This window comes from Mauremys reevesii, linkage group 4, assembly GCF_016161935.1.
Source record: "Mauremys reevesii isolate NIE-2019 linkage group 4, ASM1616193v1, whole genome shotgun sequence".
NCBI classification, from domain to species: domain Eukaryota; kingdom Metazoa; phylum Chordata; order Testudines; family Geoemydidae; genus Mauremys; species Mauremys reevesii.
Window position 1 is genome coordinate 56,154,026 of NC_052626.1, and position 24,982 is coordinate 56,179,007.

General features: G+C 38.4%; 1 protein-coding gene across 4 annotated transcripts in view; it reads left to right on the forward strand.

Moving 5' to 3' along the window:
* Positions 1-13,906, forward strand: part of LOC120404588 (neuroendocrine protein 7B2) — a 75,322-nt gene extending 61,416 nt beyond the window's left edge. For all 4 annotated transcript variants that reach the window (XM_039537391.1, XM_039537388.1, XM_039537389.1 and 1 more), the window contains exons 4-6: positions 1,222-1,334; positions 8,274-8,327; positions 10,912-13,906. In XM_039537391.1, the coding sequence (XP_039393325.1) occupies positions 1,222-1,334; positions 8,274-8,327; positions 10,912-11,007 (263 nt within the window). In that variant the 3' untranslated portion in view covers positions 11,008-13,906. The remainder of the gene's footprint in view (positions 1-1,221; positions 1,335-8,273; positions 8,328-10,911) is intronic.
* The last annotated feature ends 11,076 nt before the right edge of the window (positions 13,907-24,982 follow it).

Sequence of the window (24,982 nt, forward strand, 5' to 3'; positions counted from 1 at the left end):
GTTTCAAGGCCATCCCCAAGTCTGTTTCTGTCTCTACTGTTACTTTTTGTCTTAGAAGTTGTTTGAAAATGGCACTTATGCTTCTGTAATACTGAGGGCCGCCCTCCTCTCTTGGGGAGGAGCTGTCATCAAGGAGCTAGTCTAGGATTCTAGAGATCTAGGTCCAGTTCCCTGCTCTGCCACAGACTTCCTGTGTGACCTTGGGCAAGTCATTTAGTGTCTCTGTGTCTCAGTTCCCTGTATTATTAGGGGATAACAGCTCTTTGCCTTCCTCAAAGGGGTGTTTTGAAGATACATGAATTACAGATTGTGAAGTGCTCAGCTACTTTGATGATGGGTGCCATTGAAGTATCTAAGATAGAGATCTCATCATAACAGCTGTAGGTGGAAAATGGCCTCTACAAAGTCCAGTTGTTCTCTTGTGATGACACCAAGTTCAAACAGCAATACAACCCACTGTCAAACCTATCAGACAGGTTTTCTGAATATCAATCCTGCTGATGTTCTGAGATGCAACTTCAGGAATTGTCCATTGTATTTCAGAGAGGTTGCTGGACATGTCAAACTCTTATCTGAACTGCAGAATTGCCTTTGCTGTGCAAACTTCAGCCTCCAAACGACATTGAAATAGGGGGCAAGTGCCATGTTAAAGATCTGCAGTTCCCCTGAACAGAGTGGCTAACCAGAAATGTAGCTCCATTCAGGTAGCTGCTTATTAAAGCAGATTCTATCTGGGCTAACATAGGCATTCTGCCATGGACTTCCCAAACAGAATTGTTGAAATCTCTTCACCAGAACCAGTTTGTCTCTAGAGAAAGTTCCTGTGGTAGTTGATAAACTGCACAGACATCTCTTTAACACGGGGGATTTTTTTAAGAGTTGGGAGAACACAGTGTTCTGTCTAAAAAAAATTAGTCTGTGCCTTTGATTGGGAGTGATGGAGTGGGGTGGAGGGTGGGGGGAAGAGGAGTGGAATTGGAAAAGAAGTAGATTTAACTTTCAAGCTTCTAATGGGTTGAATTAAAGATTTCCACAAAAATTAAAAATACCCTAACTGAGTCCTTTCAGAGAAAAGCTGTGTAGCATTTCCAGTATCCCAGGTTTTTTTTAAAGTTTGTATTGCATAACTGAATTTCAGAAATGTTGCAACTAAATATGAGTTGCTCATAGTGCACTTTGCAAGTTGGTAAGCAGTTAGTGCTTTCTAATTGCTTTTTGCAGCTGACGATGGGTGTCTAGAAAACACACCAGACACAGCAGAGTTCAGTAGAGAATACCAGCTGCACCAACACCTTTTTGATCCAGAACATGACTATCCCAGCCTTGGCAAGTGGGTGAGTAAACTATTTTTATTTATTTTTGCTGAGTGATGGAATGACTGCTGGGTCTGCTAAATGGTAACACACAACTGTAAGGAGAAAGCTATGGATTCCATTCGCCTGAAAAAAAGAATCATTTGAAAGGAAACTTCTTAAAGAGATGTACCTACACCTATTTAAAAAATATCAATGTCAAATTAATGGCAAAGAAAAGGTGAAAAATATATTACCGATCAGAAGGCAATTAAAATTACAGAAAATAGAAGCCTCTAGCTTATCACCTGTCCTAAAGCATGATGATTAAGAACCTAATAAATCTAATGACCCAAATGGATCGTATTCCGACTACAAGGCACCGACCACCAAACCTATTTATACATTTTTAGCACAAAATTTCAGATCACAACTATAGACCAGGGCCCAGATTTTTAAAGGTATCTGGTCATTGCTTCATTCCGCATTCAAGGCCTACGGCCCAGATCTTCAAAGGTAATTAGGTGCCTAGTTCCCAGTGAAATCAAAGGTGCCTAAATACCTTTTGAGGATCTGGACCTATGTGACATAGACAGTTCAGTCCCATTTTCAAATGTGACATATGCATCATTGACTTTCAATAAGACTTAGGCTCCTAAGTCACTTAGACCTTGCAATGCTGAGCAGAGCAATGCCTAAATACCTTTAAAAATCTGGGCCCAGGAGACAAGTAATTGGAGACTGTACTGTTAGCTAACAGTCATTCATGACCAGTTGTCTCTACTCTTGTGCATGCTGAGTGATAACTTTAAATATGACTACATGCAGAGTGATTTCAGCGGACTACTTATGGAGTAAGGTATAACTCAACATGAACAAGGGTGGCAGAATTGGGCCTGTACACACTGAGTTTTATTATTGACTTTAGTGAGACCAGAATCAGGCCTTAAAATGACCCAGTTGAAATATCCCCACTCTGAAGCTTCCATCATTTAAAAAGAGACTCTTTTTCAATAAAATTACATTGAGACGAAGCTGGATTGCTAAATGAATTGAATTTTTTTGGTCCATGACCAGTTTTTGAATACATCCTGAAAAACAAATATAGCAAGCAAAATAGGAGCAAAATCTTGCTCTGTTCATACAAGCAGTATGATAACTTCAGCAAGACTACTTACATGAGAATACAGGCCAGATTTGGTCTGAGGAGAATTCCGCTTCTTAATCTTAAAAGACACACTACATCAATTTGATGTCTAATACCAAATCCAATGTAAGGCACCATAAAGACAACAATTACAGGTCACCACTAGTACTTGTAGAACAAATCAAGAAATCTCATACATAGTTGTAACTCTTTAGTTTAGCTAAACTTATGCTAACCCACCTTTCCATATGCAGATATTGATAAACAGACGTGCTTGGCAGCGCCGCCTTTTGCTGTAATCATGAGACAATGATACATCATTTAGGACCAGCCCAGTTTAAGATTTATAGCCTTAATTACTTCACTTATATGATCCCTAAAATTCTAGACAGAGTCAAGCCAAAAATCCAAATATTGGAAACTCTTATTGCAGTCTAAATAATTAGCATCAAAGGTTGTAATATTAGAACACCAGATGGTGAACTCAGTTTACTATTTATGCCAGATAACATTGTTAGTTTTCTTATTATTCATAAGTAATTTATTTTCATAATGCCACTTTGAAGACGATAAAAACATGGCTGCAAGTTTTTGGACTATAATAATATGTCAGAACCAGGGTACATCAAACTAGGTTGTCATTAACAATATACACTTAACAAATTGTAGGCAATCATTCGTTAATATTGTAAGATACCTTATCTTGAGCTTTGTTGGGTTATTTTTTTAGTTTTCCATCAGTTGCTACTAATTCAGGAAGAAACTTCCCACATATGGATTAAAACAAATTGTTTGCTCCCCAACCAAAATTATATGAGTCAGCAGCAAAGCCAAGTCCAGATCTTTTAAATTAGAGATGAAACAGCTGCTAATATCCATGGTCAAATGCTCTGCTGAGATCCAGGGTAGTTGCCCCAATTGCTTCCTCATCATACATTGCTATATATTAAAAAGATAAAGAAATGCAGCGAATGCTGCTGTTGTAAGTGGATTTTACTCTGGGAGAATTATAGTTGAAGGGCAGTCTAAAAATTACCTAACTGAGATTTTAAAAATAAGAGCCAGGTGATGAAGTGGTACAGGCCGTTCAGTTTTAGGTCACTGTTTGGAATCTGGCTTAGATATGAAGTGAGTGACCAAAACTAGTTGTTCATAGCCTGTGAGTTGTCTGGTACACAACTGTGTACACCCACATCCTCTGACTCCCCGCGATATTACCATAGCTGCCTTTAGTTGACGCATGTGTTGGCAGTCTCAGTAGAGGGACCAAGGACGGTATAGACATAAGGGGTGAAATATTGTATTATTCTAAACCAGATTTCCCCAAATGGTCTATGTTACAGGAGGTTGTAGATTCCTGTAACTAAGAATCACCAATACCCATAGAATCAGGGTATCCTCTATATCAGCACAAAACCTGGCCCACTGTCAAGGGCACATGTTAGGGCAGGGACCAACACCTGACCCAAGCCCCTTTTTTGATCTTGGCCCCAGTGGGTCAGTGAACTACACTGTTTGTTTGTGCTCCCTTTGTCAGCTCCCAGAACAGACAGACAGCATGTTTTCCTCTCATATTAATAATCAAAGCCAAATGATAGTTGCAGGTTAAATAATGTTGATTTGTTTATGAAAGAGAGGGAAGAAATAGATTTTTAAATAATAAAATAATTTACTTGAATGCTTGTGTAGTTGTGGAACTTGTATATCACTCGTGTGTGTCTGAGAGAGAGAGAGAGACTGTTTCTTCAAGTCTGAAAACATCATTTATAAAGGTTAAATAATGGTAGAAATAACCTCATATGGCAGAGTCCACAAGTCCATCTTTGTGCCAAATCTATATAGTTCAGTTATTTAATGGGGATATTAATATGTAAACAATGATAAACTTATCTGTTCATGTGTAAGCATCTGTGTCAATTCATATTTTTTTGTCTGAAACAGAAATATCCACAGATTGGCTTGTTCACGTCCAACTCTTATAAATAGTGATTTTTATGCTTCAGAGGGGAAGGGCTCCTAAAAGTATGATGAATTAATTTTTCTTGCCATGGAGAGAGTGCTTTCTTTTTCCTTTCCAGCCATAGACCTGAGGCTGGTGAGACAACTGAGGTCACATGAGTCAGGTGACTCCTGCATGTAACTACTGGTTCTCCGATCTCCTAGCTTCTGGCCAGAGAATGTTTTCTTTTTTTCCTTTTTCTTCCTTTCTGGTCAGACCTTCTTTTGCAATAGGGAAGTATTTTCTATCTGAACTCTGCTTCTCTCTATCCTATAGCTTATCTCTTAAACTGGTGACATCGATCTAGAGAGGTGCATTAGCTGTTGCTGGCTTCCAGAAAAACTTCCACTGAGATGATTTAGTCTTTCACATAGGAATATTCTTAGACTGGCTGACACCAGAAGTTTTAAACATGTTCATGCTGTGAGAGGCAAGGAAAAAGAAGAGGCAATAGAGTTCAATCAGGCTATCTGACTCATAATGATACATGTGGAGAATTAAAAGACAATGACATTTTTGAATAACATTTGTTTGTACTAAATAACATGAATTTCCACCTCATCTTGAGGCTAGAAACAGTGCTGGTTTAGTTTATCAGTTAGAGTGGATGGACCAGAGCCAGTTAAAAAAAAAGAAAAAAAAGAAAAAGAAAAATGGAGAGCGGGAATGTAAGTGCACCAGAAGACAGAGACCTCAGTATGAAAGAAATTGCCATCCCTGATCCTTAGATCTTGTTCCTGTAGCTAGCACTTTATAGATTTCTGTTTGTACTGACTTTTATTATATTTACTTAATATCGAAAGATGGTGGGAAGCAGAACAGTATAATATGATAGCTTAATCTCATGCTGTTGGAGCTGGAGTCTCCAAGTGTTGAAATGAGAAAAAGGTGTAATTTTTGGACATCTCAGAAAGATCAGTTTTTTGCTTTTAAAACTTGTGCTTGGGTGGTGACTTTGTAACCCACACACCTCACCTCCTGGGTGTGGTGCTCTGTCCCATCTAGTGGCACCAAGACCACTTAGAGAGAGAGTTAAATGAGTCTGCTCTACAGCCCTCACTAACATTTAGTTGGGTTTTAGCTCATGTGGTAGAGGCTCATGCACTAAGCTCCATAGGTCCCTGGTTCAATCTTGCCCGCCGATGACCAGGGTCTGTTGCATTACACCTTTATCTCCCAGAAAGATGTCTCTTCCACTCATCAGGGATGGTTCTATGTAAGCAAGTGTGGGTGAGGATCTTTTCATGAATGGGGGGATGATATCTGTTCGTATTTTTATGGTAGCCCTGTCAGGCTAGTATAGCTGAAAGCAATTGCTGTTCAACAAGGGCAGGTGGCATGAAATGTTACAAAAGAGGTGTAATTCTCAGCTGAGTTAGAGGGAGGGATTCTCATCAGTTTTGGCATTGCTTGCTTACAAGAATAGAACCGTTGAGCAAAACATAGGGATGGTGTGATTGCAGTACACCCTGCCATTTGGCTTTTCATCAGTGGATTGTCCATCTAAAGAACAAGGAATTTGATCATTTTTCAGCCTGATTCTGAAGGCAGTTGGATGTTTTAAAATAGATTTTTAGAAATATATGTACACAGTTATATGTGCATTTCTATGGTAATTGTGCATGCTAACTGCCTGTTATCAAACAACTGACTTACAGCAAGTGTAATAATCAGGAGCACCAATTATGTGGATACATTTTTGCCCAAGCGCATTTCTAAACATTGGAGCAGCAATAATGATTATTAGGAAGGGTTACATCAAGGGTTGTTGACCCTTTTTAATGTTGGACAATAACAACAGATTATTCAGTTCAATTTGGTATATTTTTATTTGGTACTGTACATAAAACTTCAGATATGAAGGCTATGTGACCTGGAGATTCTGAATTGAATGATAAAAAGTATTCCGCAAGGTAGTAAGTGTACTGCATTGCTATTGCATGTTTCCTTTTAAGTAAGTTCTGCTAAATGGTCATGTAAATCCAAAGCATGGACATGGGCAACCTCATTTGCTTGAAATTATCACCAATAAGATCTAAGGAGAGATTCCACCCCCCATGCACCCATCTATGGCATTAGCCAGGTTGGTTACAAACCTCATAATTTGAGTACTTAGGCCCAAATTCAGACCCTAATGCCCAGATTGAATAACTGGGCTGGATGATAGGGAAATGCACAGGGAGAAGGGGAAGGAAATCATCCACCCACCAGGTTGTATGAGCTATATGCTGCTCTGAGGCCCAAACACATATGCCCCTTCACAGGCACATATTTTCAGATTTGCTGTTATTACATGAACCCAATTTTAGATCATGATCCATAACCCTATCTGCTCTGTGCTACACATTATACTTGAATGGAAGTTATGGTCTTAAATCATTTCCAAACAGACTAAACAAAATATGATCTTGTTGAGCAGGAACAGTTCAATTGTGAGGAATTTTCCTGCCTGATACGAGTGTTAGCTTTAGTAGCCATGCACTTTTTTCTATGACAGAAACTCCCCGCCCCCAATGAAAAGTATAAGGTCAAACAGTGTATGAAGATAAACTGCAAATGATGTGCTGGTTCCTACAGGGAATAATTCACACATCTGCCTTTTTTAAAATGTTAAATTGAAGTTTTCCCCAAGTGAGTTTGCATAAATGATTGTAGCCAAGAATGTCTCTCTTTGGCCAATTTCCTCTCTGTTCCTTTGCCTTTCTGGCACACCCCAGATGAAATAGTTGAGGTTGGGCAAGAGATATGCCTTGTGAATTCGGGTTTAATGAACATGAAATGTACAAAACAGACAGTTTTGGCAGATGTCATTGTAGCTCTCTAAAATGTTTGTTTTTCTCATATCAAGGCTGCACAGAGGGTAGAAATGTTTTGTGAATTTGTCTCTCATCCTCTCTTTATATGATCAATGTTAGGTCAGTTGTTTATAGCAGAATTAATGGCATTGTTTATATAGTGTTTGCCTTTAAAAATGTAATTCTTCTCTCACTGCATTTTCAGGTTGCTTCTTTTTTTTTCTTTTTTCTAAAGTATAATCAGAATTGAAACAAAATCTGTTGAGCATGTGTCTGATATTCCAGACCTTATTTGAGTTCACTACATGTATGAAATATAGCAATATGTGGAAACACTTATACAAACTGTGGTCACAAAGTCATATTTTTTTCCTCATCATAACTTTCCTTTCTGCCAAGACATTTTTTGGCAGATTTTAAAAGGTTCACTGTATTAAAAATGTTATAGACCAAATGGTTTTTAGAAACTTTATTGGGGGCACTATTTAAACAAAGGAAGGATTGGGCACTAAAAGAATTTCAGCAGAACTTCTTTGCATAGAGAATAGTAAATATGTGGAATAAAATACTCACAGAAACAGTACGAGTGACTAAGATAACGATATTTTAATGGAATTTGGAAAGCATATATAAAGAAAAACTTGAACAGGTATAATTATCATTAAAAAAAAAAAAAGGAAGAGAGCTACAACAGACTGGTATCCCAGCTTCCTTGTATTTTTTAATTAATAATAATTTCCCTGCTCACTGAGGCCCTGTACACAAAAAAAAAAAATTACAGTTCAGTATAGCATCTCAGACTATCTAATATGCTTGTGTTTTATAATTGTTGATGACACTGACTATCCCTGAAGAATAGCAAAATGTAGTATTAATAGCTGCAGTAATCCAAATGTTTCCTTGTGGTTTATCTTTCCAATAACATGACATTCTGATCTAAACTAGTTTCTGAAATGTTCATATGCTAATATTTAAATAATATAGTCTTGCTTTAAAAGAAGAGTTAACCAAATTTGATCCATATTTATATTTTTTTGTAGAATAAGAATTTACTCTTTGAGAAGATAAAGGGTGGACCAAAAAGAAGAAAAAGGGTAATTGTCAGAACACAACTTGTTTTCATTTTAATATCTTGTTTCTGTGTAGAGATGATAAAGATTAAAAAGGTAAAATCCTATTGCTGAAATGAAGAATTGGACTAATACATCTGTATTATTACTTAGAATACTACTTCAAGTCAGGACATTGCTGAGATAAACTACAGTGCCTGCTTCCATAAAAGTCCACTAAGCCTAAATTTTATTATTCTATCGCAGCCAGCTGCATTGCATTCAGAAGATGTATTCAAGTGAAAAGCTTTCACGTAAAATCTAAGAATTATATTAACTGGCTTTTTAAATAGGTTTTATTTTGCATAGGAAAAGATTTTGAATAACATGGATAATTTCTCCTTCAAACTGACAGATATGTGTAAAATCTACTACCAATGCTAGATCTCTATAGAAAAGAATTCTGCCCTCAGATGCCTGTGTCAACATGCTGTAAGGGTGTAAATCATGGCAGATTTTGTCCCTATAATTGATGTAGTTCCATTAATTTCAGTGAAGTTACTACTGATTTACCCCAGGTGTAAGAGGAGAATTAGGACCATTATTCTGCATCCAGCTGTGTCACAAACACAACTGAATGGGTTCTTCTCCTGATGACTTAACACAGAATCCAGAGATCATGAAGAATTTTTGCATCCTCCATCTCGCTAACCCCTAACTTCTCTCACTGCTCCTGTCCCTTCCTCTGTCTCAGAAAAGGTATTTATCATTCAACTTTGTTGCTGCTGCATTTGTCTGTAAGAAGAAAATGGGACTTTGAAATTTAAAGTGCATTGCCACACTGAAAAGTGACCTTGTTAAATATGGCATCAGGGGTTCCATATTTATTAGAAAATGAGTAGTTTTTATTTGGAATAATTGAAGCACAAAGTAAAAAATTGTTTTTCTAAGTTCCTACCCTGCAATCTGAACCAGGAAGCCAGAAGTCAAGTTGAGTTCTTTGTGATTCACACATCACCAACAATAAACATTCCGCAATCAGAATTAGTAATCAATTCTGATGATTACTACATGACCCAGAAGAATATCCACCTCCCTCTCCTAGACTTGTGTTGGATTTGCAGTGCTAACAGGGAGAAAAAGCATCAGCGGATTGTAAGTCAGTAAAGTAAGCGGATGTGCCTCTGGGAGCAGATACGTGGCGTAGTTTTACATAGTAGAACTGCACTTTAAGATAAGATTAGTGAAATGTGCACATCAAAAAGAAAGAAAGAAAGATGTTCTCTGTTTGCATGCTGCATGAGTTAACAGGGAATGTAATGCTTATCATCCTCATATGAGAGGAAGGGTGGCTCAGTGACTAGGGCACTAGCCTGGAATTTGGCAGACAAGGATTCAATTTTCTACTCTGCTACAGCCTTCCTATGTGACCTTGAACAAGTCACTTAGCCTTTCTATGCCACAATTTCCCATCTATAAAATGGGAATAATAGTTCCAGCACCCTGTCAGTCCCTCTTTTCCACTGAAGAGAAGAGAATCGAGACATTAGCATTTTATTTAGATTACACTAAAGTTTCTAGTCAGTCCTCTCATTTATTTCTCCACCTTGAAGGATTGCAGAATAGGTACAAGACCTTTATTCTTTTCAGTGGAATAGATTATTTTTTGCATTAAAGCTTATTTAGGGGAAAAATTGATTTATAAATATTAAAAATTTTCCCTGGGAGCTATTTGTTCTTCATGCACTGAGAAGAAAAATCAGCAACCAGAGAATGAGTTTTAATATTTGCAAGTCAATCAATTATTTCTAAATAAGCTTTGTGTCAACATTCTCCTCAAAGATTTGTAAAGCTGCATGATGGAACTATATTATATCCTACTTTTACTAAACATTACAAATTAAGACCCTAATCACATAAACACTGTGTGCATGTGAGTAATCCATTGAGTTTATTTGATTTATTTTCCTGTTCGGATAAAACACATATAGTATATTACTGATCTGTTCTGGTCTGGTAGAAGCTTAGGGTTCTTATTTTCCATATAGTGGAACTAGTCCAGGGGTAGGCAACCTATGGCACGTGTGCTGAAGGCGGCACACAAGCTGATTTTAAGTGGCACTCACACTGTCCGGGTCCTGGCCACCGGTCTGGGGGCTCTGCATTTTAATTTAATTTTAAATTAAGCTTCTTAAACGTTTTTAAAACCTTTTTAAGTTACATACAACAATAGTTTAGTTATATATTATAGACTTCTAGAAAGAGACCTTCTAAAAACATTGAAATGTATTACTGGCACACAAAACCTTCAATTGGAGTGACTAAATGAAGACTCAGCACACCACTTCTGAAAGGTTGCCAACCCTTGAACTAGGCTATGCTGGACTGGAATCACTAGAGCAGTGACAAATACACTAGAGTAATCATATGGAGGGCACAAACATTCCAAGAGTAATGATATTGGCATGTCTGCTTGACTGACAGATCATTGGGAAGGCAACCTATCAGTTTACATTTGACACTCAGATCAGTAAAAAATGTTTTATATGTCCATTATTGCTAGTTACCCTAGGATATATTTTCTCATTCCTAACCAGTATCTTTTTAATTAAAACAATTTTTTTTTCAGAGTGTGAACCCATATCTGCAAGGACAGAGACTGGATAACGTTGTAGCAAAGAAGTCTGTTCCTCATTTTTCAGATGAAGACAAGGGCGCTGAATAAGCACAATAAAAATGAATGATGAAAACTCATGCCACCCTCCCGTAGATCATAATATTGCTTACATATAATCAGCTATTAAAATCCTTGCAATGGCAGCATGTTTATTATTTATATAATTATGGATGAAAAACAGATGTATTTATAACATTGTTCTCCTGGATAATGAAAATATGATTCTGCTTTCTGTTAAATTATGGTAATAGGACCTTTTAGTTGTTTTTGTTTTCATCATGGAGCGAGTTTTAAAAATATTAGTCATTTTAGTAACTAACATGAGTTAAATAGCATTAAACAGCAGCTTGTAAAACAGAAGATATAAAAAATTGCCCAGTTTAATTCCAGTGTTTATTCTTATATTTTCCCATGTTTGACACATGAAAATTATAGTTTTATTTTTTGTTCACAGATACTATGATTTAACAAACTAAAGTAATGATAAATGTTGTTTTATCCAGATACTTTCAGCTTTTGGTCTATTTTAATAAATATTCAAGCAATCTACAGTGTTTACAGAGTGACATTTTCCACAGTATTTGGAGGATAATCTGCCTTAGTTATTGCTGTGCTAACTAGAAAACTGTGGTTTGAATCTACATACTGAAGTATTTTTCCTGATCAGTTTTTATCATTTCACTATCTCATCCTTCCCAGATACTCACACTCTCACCTTGGCTACCTGCTGGTACTTCTCTAGTTTGCAGACTATGAAATCCAATTTTTTTTTTCTGAGTGGCTACTGCATTTGCATATTTAAAAAGCGGCCCAATTCATACTCCTGTGGAATGCTATGACTGAGGAAAATAACATTTGTGTCTGATAACAAAGATCTCAAGTCAAATGTAGCTTATTTGTAAGTGGGAGGCTCTCTGTTGTTTTTGGACATAAGGTGTCCTGTCAACCTAAATTCCAGGTCATGGGCCCCCTCCAGTAAAACAGGGATGATCTTATAAAAATCAGGGCAGGTACCAACCGTACCTGGCCCCAACCCAGCACTTTAAATATTCAGTATGACCCTTGGCCTCACCACAATACAGTCAATACAACTCTCATCATCAGTCAGCTGATTGGCAATCAACACATGCACCTCTAAATATCCAAACTGGGCTATAGTGCAGATGAGATTCCCAGCTGTAGGCTAATCAATAGGCCTCATCCTGGGCCTTCAACTGTACCAATAGTCTGGCGATGGTAAACCCCATATCAGGCTACGTAAATTACTTGCTTTGCTGCAAGAGAAAAAAGGTGAAAAGGGACCACCATCTATTTCATGGGCATTTAATACTCCTGTGGAAGAAGCAAGGTGAAAACCTGTAGTCCCTGCGTAGCAGCCTAACCGTTGGTGCTCCACCACTGGTTTTTAAGTTGCTACTGGTTAGCTCACCTGAGACACCCTTGTCACGCTGGTGGACTGGAGGAGGATGCTGTTTCCTTCCTAAACCAACAAATTGATATCCATCTTACAGTCAGATGAGCTGTGATGGAGACACCAGGTCAAATGTTATTACTTCTAGAAGCTATCTGGCATTGCTTTCCAACCCAACAGGCCACATTACTCACTTGATATGTATTTTTCCTACATATCAAATGTCCCAGAGATTATAGCAAATGGGCTCACCTTATATTTATAAACCTCAACCTGTGAGACAAGATACACACACCCCACTCAAAAAAAAAAAAAAAAGCTCAACAACTTAGATTAGACAGAATGAACTAGGTACAAGACTGATAGGAGCTGAAATTCTACTTGAGTTTAGATGCAGGTTCACCAGATTTCCAAAAACTGGACTGAAGTAAATTTGAGTTTCCTATTGTAGCAATTACAGCTGAACAAATAATTAATAATATATTATTTATTCACTGATTTCTTGCCTCTCTCAAACTGTTTGCAAGCAGAGTGCAAAACTCTAGAATTTGCTCTACCGTCTGAATTCATCATTCACATTCTTTCCTTTTTTACAAAGATTGTATGCACAGAATCTTTGAGTTGAAGGGAGTATGTTGTAGGGTGAGATTTGTAATTGGATATGGCAAGATGCTGAACACTTGGCAAGATGCTGAGCAATCTCAACTCCCAAAAACTTCATCAGACATAGACTGTACTCAGGATTTCACAGGGTCAGATCCAAACTTCCTACTTATCAAGCTTACTCAACCCTTTAACCTGTTTTCCTGCTTATTCTCCATTCAGACCAGTAGTACAAAGAAATGATTCATTATCATAGGTTGGCTCTAAAATAGAAACCAAGGGCTATATGTCATGGCATCAGTTTCAGAGCAGAACTTTCCATTGATTTCATTGGCCCAAAATATATCCCTAAACTTCTAGCTTTGCGCTGCCTGCTGTGGCCAGACAGAATTCTAGCGAGACGAGGTGGATGAGGTAATATCTTTTATTGGACCAACATCTGTTGGTGAAAGAGGCAAGCTTTCAAGCTCCAGAAACCTGGAGAAGAGCTCTGTGTAGCTCAAAAGCTTGTCTCTCTCACCAACAGACATTGGTCCAATAGAAGATATTACTTGGCCTGTGTTGTGTCTCAAATGTCCGGAGACCAACATGGCTACAACAACACTGACAGACAGAATTTGAGTTGGTTGAGGCCTTTCCACACCGTTAGGTCCCATAGAGCTGGAAGAGTGTTTCTTCAGATACCTCTCTACCCCATGCCGTCTATACTGTTAGGAAAAATGGTTCTACAGGCTTTCCAGGTTTACCAAATAAAGAAAGTCCATTTAATTAAAGACTCAACCATTAAAGTGACTCATTTTTCAATCTTTTAATCCCTTTCATATGCCGTTCCATGTTATTTGTGCTTTGTAAATGCATAGCATATAAAGGGAAAGTATCAGAGGGGTAGCCAGTGTTAGTCTGGATCTGTAAAAGCAGCAAAGAGTCTTGTGGCACCTTATTGACTAACAGACGTTTTGGAGCATGAGCTTTCGTGGGTGAATACCCAGTTCGTCGGATGCACCCACGAAAGCTCATGCTCCAAAACGTCTGTTAGTCTATAAGGTGCCACAAGACTCTTTGCTGCTGCTTTTAAAGGGAAGAGTGGGATGTATGGTTTGCTTAATACTATCGAAAAAAACTAATGTCTGGTTCCTTTAAGAGCAGCAGGCCTCAGTCACTTTATCCACACTACATGGTGATGTGATAATTAGGCACCACACACCAACTAGATTACTTCTGAGGTACCACCTGATAACTGTTTACAACTTCAACAAGGCTTGAGAAGCTGAACCTCCCTCAGTCATAGATCTGTATGGAGATGGGAAAACAAGTTCTAGAGTTTGGAGGTTTTTTTTTTTTTAACTTTTTTAAACTTCATATTACCACAAATTCCTTAAAGGAATTACCTGCTAAATGAACTCAAATTTATGGCAATTTGCTGAGTCCATTAAGTCCCCTTGACTGTATATGAAATTAGGACACCCCCCAAAAACCTATTGAGAAACTTTAACCTGTGGCTTTTGTATTCTTGATAACAGGATTAACAATTCTATCTTCAGCTCTGTGTATGGCCTGCCTTTCTGAAATGGGATAGGCAGGTCCTTTCACAATCAAAAGAGACCAAAGATCCAAAAAGAATTGTAGTTTTACATAAAGACCCCTCAATATCTTCCTCAGACATTCCATATTTCCGCTCTTATGGAGTCAATCAGGAAAAATGTCAAGTACCTTTTTTTTCAGTTAATTGTGCACATTGCTCAAATATAGTAATATAGTTATATGGCGCATCAATCAACAGTCATTGAATTTTGGTTTTGTTTTGGGAAGTGGAGTTTCTGAAAAATTTGAATTCAAACATTTATGATACCTTAGAACTCAAGAACCACTTTATGTTGCTACAGTTGTTTTATATTTCAACTCTTTAGAATTAAAAACTTTACATTGTTAGGTATTTTACAAATGTCAAGCGTCTTAATTAACTCTAAAGTGTTTTAAGATACAGTTTGTATGAAAGAAGCTGTACAAAATAAAGTGTTTTGCATTGCAATGAAAGTTTTGTCTGGTAAAAATATCTAACTTCCTATAACATTTAAAGTGTTAAGTAAATGAAAGGATATGATTTATGCCACAGTATCCTGTGTGTGTTTATGTGTAAAATGCGGTATTTTTGTCATGTTAAGATATATGATAATTGTTTAATCTAATCAATAGTAAAGAATATAAAGATGCTAATCTGCAAAGCAATCTAAATAGTATAAGAATGGATAATGAGTTAACTGATATGATTTATTTTTATTGGCACATTTGTGTTTATCTAAACAAAGTCCCTTTTGACAACCTTATTCAGTGCCTGATAAGGGACCTTGAAACAAACTGTGCAGTAGCTCCAGCTAGTGTGAGATGAAATCTAGTAGGGTTTTAAGTAGAGCTAGTCAGAACATTTTTCTGAAACTAATGTTTTGTTGCAGCATTTTACAGAGACCTATATTACTTCTTACAACCCTACCTTTTGCCAAGAAGCTTTTCAGCTGTGAGAATCATGGGAGAATGGCAAGGAATAGGACAGGGAAGACTGATGACAGCTGGGTTGTTAGGGCACTGATGTTGAAGACCCAGGTTCAAATCCCTGCTCAGCATGATTTGAACTGATCCGGCATGAAAAACTCTGAATCAACCAGAGTATAACTATGAAGCTGGGCCTCCCATGTACCAGATCAATACTCTGGCCACCCAGACCATTTTCACAAAACACATTTGAAAGTTTTCTTCACTGTGGACCAAAACCAAATTTGAAAGTTGCTGTGGACTGGAATTGTTGTTCTCTGGTCAGCTCTAGTTTTAAGATGGTGGGTACAATTCCGATTTCATTTACAATGGTGTAAAAGTGGTGTAATCTATTGCCTTTGATGGCATTACTCCTGATTTACACTGTTGTAAGAGACCAGAGATCAGGTCTTTGGATTTTTTGGATGAATGGGACAAAGAGTTTAGACTGCTGTAAAGTTCTCAGGTGCGGGTATATTTACAATGTGCTGTGTGGAAAGAGACAGGGAAGGTGGGTAGATACAGAGGACACAGCCACTAAAACCAAACATCGATCCATGTCAGATATCAGTCTATGTCTACTACTGTTCTGTTAGCTGATGCACCACAGCCAGGCTTTAAATTCCCTCTGGATCTATTCCCTCTTTTGTGCAGGACGACACTGGATGCCAGTGAAACAAAGGATAACATTTTCAGTCATGCAAGACCTCACCCCCGTGTCTCAGGTCAGTAAGGTCTGGCACTGCCTCTCTCTGAAATTAGACACACATCCTGATCTATACAAATTAAAAGGGAAGGAAAACCCTTTAAGAGGAACTGAAATGCTTTGAAATTAAAAAACAAAAACAATCCTACACAAGTGCCAAAGTCCCAGTGTGTGTTGTGTGTGTACATTTAAAATTGCCAAATACAGTTTTAAACAAAATAACTGGAAATTTATTCCTCCTTTACTTACCTAGCAAGAACTGTGTTCAGGTTGCCATGCTTCCCGTAGGAGGGCCAGCCACATTGCAAACCCCTACTGCAAATTAAGGGAAGCAGTCTTACAGTTTGCTGTTACTAAGTATTTATTTATCAATTTTAAATCTAATGATTTAGGATCTCAGTCTTTTTTTTTAATTAAAGCACCACTGTTCACCTTTAAAAGTAAACATAAGAGTAGTTAAGCACTGGAACAAGTTGTTCTTCAGTGACAGGGATGACACAAGTTAGATAAACACCTGTCAGGGATGGTCAAGTATAATTTGTCCTGCCTCAGTGCAAGGGGCTGGACTAGATGACCTCTTGCAGTCTCATCCAGCCCTATGACTCTCTGATAGAGAAAATCCCTTGAATTCAAAAGGGCAAATCTTTAGCTGGTATAAGTTTGGTTGTAGCTCCATTGAAATCAATGAAAATAGCAGCAACTTGATTCAGCTGAGGATCTGCCCCAGAAAGGGAGAAAGGCCTTTAGGAAAAGTTTCTATTTTACTCAGTAGGAATCAATGGCTATTCCCTCCCCCTTCCCAGTTCTTCTTTCCTTCCCACCTCCCATTTAGGCACGCACAAGCCTCTAGTCCTCTAAATCCTGGCTGAACGAATGAATCCCCCCATGATCAAAGATGGAATCCAGCCCAGGCTGCTGCTGACAAGCTTCCCTGACATACTAACCCATTGACAGTTAACTATTTAAAGGCAAACTTTAAAAGGAAAATACTTTGCAATAGAAGAGGGGGTGTGGAGTTGTTACAGTCAAGACCCCCATCCTCTATACACCCAGGGATATGGCTGGCTAAATGGGTTTACAGTCCAAACACATGCATTCCAAACAGATTTGTTTCTCTGTGGGACAATGAAAGAGTTAAATAAATCATTCCCCAGATATGTACAGTACCAGATCTCCCACATTCATGCTTTCTGCCATTAGTTAAAGAATGGGGTTGAACTCCAGTGTATCATCTTAATTCACCATGAGGAGGAAGTATGTAGTATCTGATCATGTTTGCTTTATTTATGATGCTAACTGCTTTCCAATGACTATGTGATTCTTGACAATAGGAATATCTGCTAGCCATGTGTTGAACATATGGCAGCATTACAAATCTTAAATGATTGTGAATGCCATGGCAGCAGCATTAGCAATTGGAGCTGAAAGAGTTTAGAAAACTTGTCTGGCTATTTTCTTGGGTGGAGACGGGGGGGGGGGGGAGGGCGGAGAAGAAAGGGAGGGGTTTAGGGGTTGGAAATATAGGGATTTGGGCTGAAAGATTAGGGAGATCTGAATCATCTTTTGCCTATTACAAAGATTCTAATTATTCTCAATTAACTCATAGACTCAAACTCTTATTCCAATACATGGGTATGACATGGGTGTCTTCTATATTTAATTGCAATATTTCCTCATCCGACTATCTTCTCCAAGAAAAACAAGGGTGGGAGTCAGTGGCACAATTTCATTGTAACATGACTAAGGCAAAGGAGAATGCACAAAGAAGAACAAGCAATGAGCTGTTTGCTAATGGCATCACAGAGCCTCTCTCCTTCGCTGACTGTTGTCACTCATTTACAGACCACTGAATCTTGAGTTTAAATGTATAAATCTTATCTACTTTTAACATCTACTTATCGATTTTTGTCCTGAACTGAATGGACAAATGACAGTTGTTTGCAGTGTTGTTGTGGCCATGTTGGTCCCAGATATGAGACAGCCAAGGTGTATGAGGTAATATATTTTATTGGCCCAACGTCTGTTGGTGAAAGAGACAAGATTTTGAGCTTATTGGAGGAAGAGTTCCAGTACTGTGAGTGGGACTACACCATGTAGTAGGGACTGTGCCTGGTTGTAGGATTAAACCTGCCTAAGAAATACCCCAGAATCCACTTCTCATGTCAGATGGAGCTATCCCTTTGCAGGAGAAGGCCAAGATATTACACTGATTAGATACATTGAGGTAAAAACTACCGTGCCTTGTCTCCACTAGGCTTTAATGTCAAGGTAGCTAACTGGATATTAAAACATACCTTTTTTGCAATGAAGGCATAGGCAAAGAAGGCACAGCTCTCATGCCAAAAGACCTTACCATATGAAAGGGATGAATTCCCCTAAATGCAGGAAAATATGCCACCCACCTCCTTTCAGTTAGATAATGCAGGCAGAAAGTAGCTATGATTTTTTTTAATGTCTGATAGATTTCACCTTGGCTGACTCCAAAGGATTCTTTCTTCTAACTTTGCCGTAATATTTTTTTAAATGGGGAAAGCTTTTTGGTTTGGTTTGGGTTTTTTCTAGACATTCATATGTTCATTTTGAAACCATATAAAGAAATAATACCTTCTGCACAAGAGTTCCTAGTGCTATCTGGTTCCAAACCAAAAAGCCCCTCTGCAGTTTGATCTGAAGTGTGATTGAGTTGGTCACTAGCAGGCTGACTTCTTCACTTACGTCTTTTGGGCACTAAGGCATCCCTGGGGGAAAATATTTACACTCTTTGACTTTTAAAAAGTGCATCCAAAAGCCCAAAATGTTTGATAACTGATTCATTGCAAACACCTACGTAAAGGTTCCTATACTCTTTACAGAAGCTCTCTTAGCATCAAGTGGATTTACACTTTTGCAGGTATTTTTAATGTCACATAATTTGTATAATTTCATTTCACTAGACTGAAGATGAAAGCAGCTGAAAGGGAATGAACAGGCAGCGTGGTTGTTTGTGGGGAATGAAATGACAGCTCTTTCATTACTTTAAGCAGCTCCATAAAAGGACCTGCATTTGGGGAATAAAGCCTGAATACTGGAAACTGCTAATTACAATTCAAAACACTGGAATAAGGGAAAAGATCAAGTAGTAAAAGGGCGATTTTTGACAGGGAAACAGAAGAAGTAAACCAGAACAGTTGGAAATACAAAGACAAAAGAGTTGGCCCCAGACTCGTCTGTGCAGTTTCCCAGAAATGAAAATGTTGTTGGCAATTTTTTAAAGGGGAGATTTTTGGTAACAATACAGATAAAAGATAGAAATTTTGTAATTTTTTAAATTATTTTCTTCTTTTAACTCTGTAAGGATTTAGAATCCTTGTTCTAAATCTTAACATGCACAGTGAAGCCAATGTGTCTTTTCACAGGGGAAAAGAAGAGTATATCAAATAAATGTGGGGTTTTCCAGTAAGGTTCCCCAAACTGAGGCCTAGATCCCACAATGACTTATGCATCTGCTAAACTTTCTCTATTCTGAGTAGTCCCACTGAATGTAAAATTAAGCACCTGCATAACTCTTTGCAGGATTGGGGACTCAGACTCCCTGCCCTAGTTCAAGCATCTAAGCACATGCTTAAATCCACCCCTATTCAGCAAAGCAAGTGCTTAACTTTAAGCACATTCTGAAGTCTCCTTAAAGTCAAGGAAGACTGATGAATGAGAGCCCTGGCTGTAAGGATGCTCAGAGAAAAAGACCGTTTGGTTACAACATTTATTTCCCTGTTCCAGGCTTTGCTGATAACAATTCTAATGGCAGAGACTATGCTTTTGCTTCAGAATGATGAATTTTGATGAAGGAGAATTACAAAATTTTAAAGCTCTTATTTCACACTGCCGTTCCCCATTACTGGCTTCCATGTGAGGATTTCAAAGTCTTTATAAAACATCCATGTACTAAGGCTCATAAGTAAGTAAACATTTGAGGATAACATTTTCAAAAGTGGGTACATAACTTAGGGGCCTCATTTCCAAGTAACTTAAGGGCTTCTGAAAATTATATGCATTATCACTATTTTATAGAGAGGGAAACTGAGGCACAAGAAGGTTAAAAATGACCTGTAAGTGAAAAAGAAAAGATTTGTCTCTTGGTTTTGCTTCTTGATTATGTATAAAGTGAGCCTATAGAAAATGGGAGGGTAGGTGTTCTGCTCGTTTTTACCTTAACAGAAATGTCATTTTATTTTGCTGTTGGTCTCCCTGAAGCACCCAGGAAAGTGGTCTGGGAGCTTTCATAGCCATTAATTTTTTTTCCCTATAATTTATTAGCCATTTGAATTACATAGGCATTTAAAACTTTTCAATTTTGTTTTCTTTTTAAAGTCTACATTAAAATAATTTACCTGCTTAGATAAGTGTTTCAGTTTCTCGGTGCATGTGACATTATAATCTAACTAGTTCTCAGTTCTTGCACAGAGATTTCAGGAAAACAGAATGGACAAAACTTGACTTTCTGATTTTGATTTTTTTTTAAAGATGTGGAGAGAGTTAAAAATGTTCAGACTTCAGACCTTTTCACATAAATAAAGAGGCAAAAAAGGCAGAAACCCAATTTTATTTTTTCCTTTGCAGATCACTTTTAAAATAAATTACGCTAGGTCAAAGGTACTTAGGCACCTAACTCCCATTGTTTTCAGTGAGAGTTAGGCACCTAAATACTTCTGAGGATTTGACCAAAGTGGCAAAGCCAGGACTAGAATGCAGGATTTCTTGACTTTCAATTACTTGCTTTAACCACTAAACCAACTGTACTGTGAGTATTTAAAAAACAAATCACCTTGTTTATTTTTTGGTTGGCTGAGAAAATGCAGTATCCTGAATTATATATGTTTAAGAAACAGCAAAGAGCTTTATATAGCAATGCAGAGAGTAAAACCAATGCACTAGATCATTGCTAGAAATGTATATGTGATATTTACAAATACATTAATAGTGTACATGATTGTATTATGTTGGACAGAATGTTGCTGCCACATTGTGGGATGAAGCAGCGAGTGGGAAGGGAATCTTTTACTTCTGTAACATAACTGGAAGCAGTATTTCACAGCTGTCATGTCACAATATGAAATATGTAAGCAAAGAACGCATGACAAGCTACTCAGATGCCTCATTTCGTAATACCCAGTTATAACTTTATAAGCTAAAGGCTTCATGTATGTATGTAAACCCAGATGCATTGTACCCCTCATTACCTGAATCACCTCTTGTGTCTCAGTTCCATAACTATCTCAAAAGCAAAGCATCTCAACAAATGTATCATCATGGCAGCAAATCTTCAATAAGCAGGAACTTAGCACAGAAAAAAGAAAAACATGCAAAGGACAGAGGATTTTTTATAGCTCTCATTTTCTTGTTAATGTCTTCTGGAGCCACCAATTATGCAAGACGCATCACAAGAATTGTGAACAAAATAATAAAAATGTTAGTCTGACAAAGCATATTTCCCCATTTGGCATGCAAGAATATAGTTGTCTGGCACTTAAAGTTTAGCCTATTGGCACATACGGCTAGCCTGTATCTACACATCTAATACAATACACAAGATAATCTAAATCTTCCCAGATATTATACCACAAGACCATAGTTTTCAAAGTGGGTGCCTAAATGCAAGCTCTTAAATCCAGCTATAGGCACTCAGTTATGACCCTCATCCTACTCCCGTTCACCTCAATGGTGCAAGATCAAGCCCTAAGTGGTCTGAGTTTCAAAAGGGCAAAGAACCCAACAGCTACCATTAACTTCCGGGGGAAGTTAGGCTTCTTGACTCTGCTGACTTCAAGTGCCTAAAAATGGAGTTAGGAGCCTAACTACTGGCATCCAATTTTGAAAACCTTGGCCAAAATGCTTTAGTTACCTCCGCAGACCAAAATGAAAGTTTTTGGAAAAGCAAATAATTTTTTGAATGGCCTTTAACTTATTTTTCTCTCCTGAATGTTGGGGAAGATGTCATTCCCCCTTCTCTCCCCTCCGTTGTACTTTATGTGATATTGGTGCACTTATTAAATGTAAAAATAGACAAACAAATGCATGGACATTATTGTCACAATGCCAAAGCAACACATATTTACTGTGTATTTTGTATAATCACAGCACTGTTTAATCACACTAAACTGCATAATGAAACAATAACAAATGAGCAAAGAGCTGTTAAATTCTTACATTTAATATACAATGGAAGGCAGTAAAAAAAATTAGGTCGTAGCGAGAGACTTAAGCCATGGCTACACTTGCAAATTTGCAGCGCTGCAGCAGGGTGTGAAAAAACACCCTCTCCAGCGCTGCAAATTGTGGCGCTGCAAAGCGCCAGTGTGGTCAAAGCGGCTCCCAGCGCTGTACGTTATTCCCCACAGGGAGGTGGAGTACGGACAGCGCTGGGAGAGCTGGCGCTTTGACTACACTTAGTGCAAGTGTAGCCATAGCCATGTGTGGGCAAAGGCCCGAGAACCAAGAAACCTGAGTTCTGCTCATAGCTCTGACACCAACTAGCTCTATGACTTTGTGCAAGTCATTTAACACCTCTGTGCCTCACATTGGTCATCTGTAAAATAAGGATAATGAGACTTGCCTTCTTTTCTAAAGCGCATTGAGATGTGCGCATCTATAGCATGATGTAAGTATTAGGATGATACCCCCAGATATTGTGCTGCAATTGGTAGAGTGGAGAGAGAGAGAGAGAGGGTGTGTGTGTGTATGTGTGTGTGTGTGTGTTTACACACACAAGGCTACAGATTTCATTTTAGCCATTTAAGTGCCCAGCATATCCTCTTTCACCCTGAAAGGCATCATAGGTGAGAGGAAAGTGTGTGAGTTTTAAGCATGGCTCTGCCCTAATCTCCCTCAGTAATATTAGCCATGTCAGGTGAAATCCCGACCCCATTGAAATCAATGGTAAAACTCCCATAGGGAGCCAATAGGGTCAGGATTTAACCCTCTGTCTTTGTTCACAATAAATATGCCTATTGCACAGATGAAGACCCCATGGGAAAAAGCATTACCAAAAAATGTAAGGATTCCCCCCACCCTGCATGTTTTGTCAACAATGTTGGAATGTTATGAGCAGTGCTAACTGTTTGTATAGCAATTTACTAACTCATCATTTATAGGGTGGCTGAGAGGATGAATTAAAGTTTGTACAGCTTTTTTGCCAACATAACATGGGATATAATTACTCAAACAATTTCCATTTATTTGCTTAAAAGGAAAAATAATCTTACTAGACAAACTTCATCCCCGGTGTCAATCCAGCATGGTCGATGGGGTTACAGTGGGGAAGAATTTGGCCTGTCTTCCCACATGACAATGTTATATTTACACCACCCTAAAGTTTATTTTGTTTTCATCTGATGACCTTAGACAATAAACAAAGTGTTTAGTATTGTGGTGTGTTTGGACTTGTTTTGTTAAAGGACCACATATATTGAGCTCTATCCTCCAGCCTTTATTAAGACAAAACTCTGGCTGAGATTCTGGTCCCCTGGCAGTCAATGGTAAAAATTCCACAGGGACAAGATTTTACTCCCTGAGTTCAGTGGGAATTTTGCCTGAGTTAGGAATACAGCATCGGGCCTTTGGTTTGAAACTGATTTTGTACTTGGCTTTGAGAAGGAATTTGGTTCAAATGCAGAGTGAGCTCAGTCTCTGCTTTTCGGAGGCTTTGTATGAAGAACATGTCTAGGGCATGATCCTGCTGCCTTTCCTCACGGGGTAATCTTTATTCACACGAGACTTGAAATTGAAGCAAACAAGACAACTCGGTGTGGATGGATTACTCACATGAACAGGAATTGCAGGCTTGAGGCTTTCAGGTACATCTACACAGCCATTAAACACCCATGGCCAGCCTGGGTCAGCGGACTCAAATCTGCAGGGCTAAAAATTGCTGGGTAGACATTCAAGCTCCAGCCCAAGCCCAAATGGCTACATTGCAAACCAGCCCTCAAGCCCATGTCAGCTGACCTGGGCCAGCTACAGGTGTTTAATTGGAGTGTAGACATACCCTAATTCCACTGTAGACGTACTGTTAGCAGAATATCTGAAATCAAAGCACCCCAAACCCTTCTCCCCCTCTCCTATCCAGAACATTTATTAGTGTCACAGCTACTGATGGCAGGAAGGAGAAGTGAAAATGCTGCTGCTGTTTCTTTCTTTACACCCTCCCTCCCTACTTTTTACCCTTCCTTACAATAGCTGCATCTGGAGCCCCTCAGGACTTTTCTAATTCTTCTCCCTTCCTGTAGGCATCACAGCTTGTTAGCTTTGTTGATCGCTTCCCACCCCCACCACCGGCTTTATATCTCACACATTCTAATGTAATCCAAAATAGACTGTGCCCATCGGATATATGTTAAACTAATCAAGTGTTGGACTAGAATGTTACCTCAGCACTTCATGTCTCATTAACAGCATACAGTATTTCAAGATTATGTATCTGAAGTGTTAATGGACTGTAAAGGTGTTTTTCATCCATTTAGTGTGTGTGCCTTTCTCAGTGAACTCTGTTGCTAAGGATATCATCTTCTTTTTCTAGCAAAACTCCTTCTGATACAGAGTCTTCACTTACCCAAGTCTCACAGTCTTATATGTTGCCAGACAGCTAACCCTTCCCATGGAACGAAGACATCCTCATGCACCTCCGCAGACACATCCAGCAAAACTCAGCACTGAAATGAGGCATACTTGATCCTTCAAAGTACAGATGTCATAACACAATAACTGCTCTGCCAAATTGCTCCAGCTACTCCCTCCACCATCCA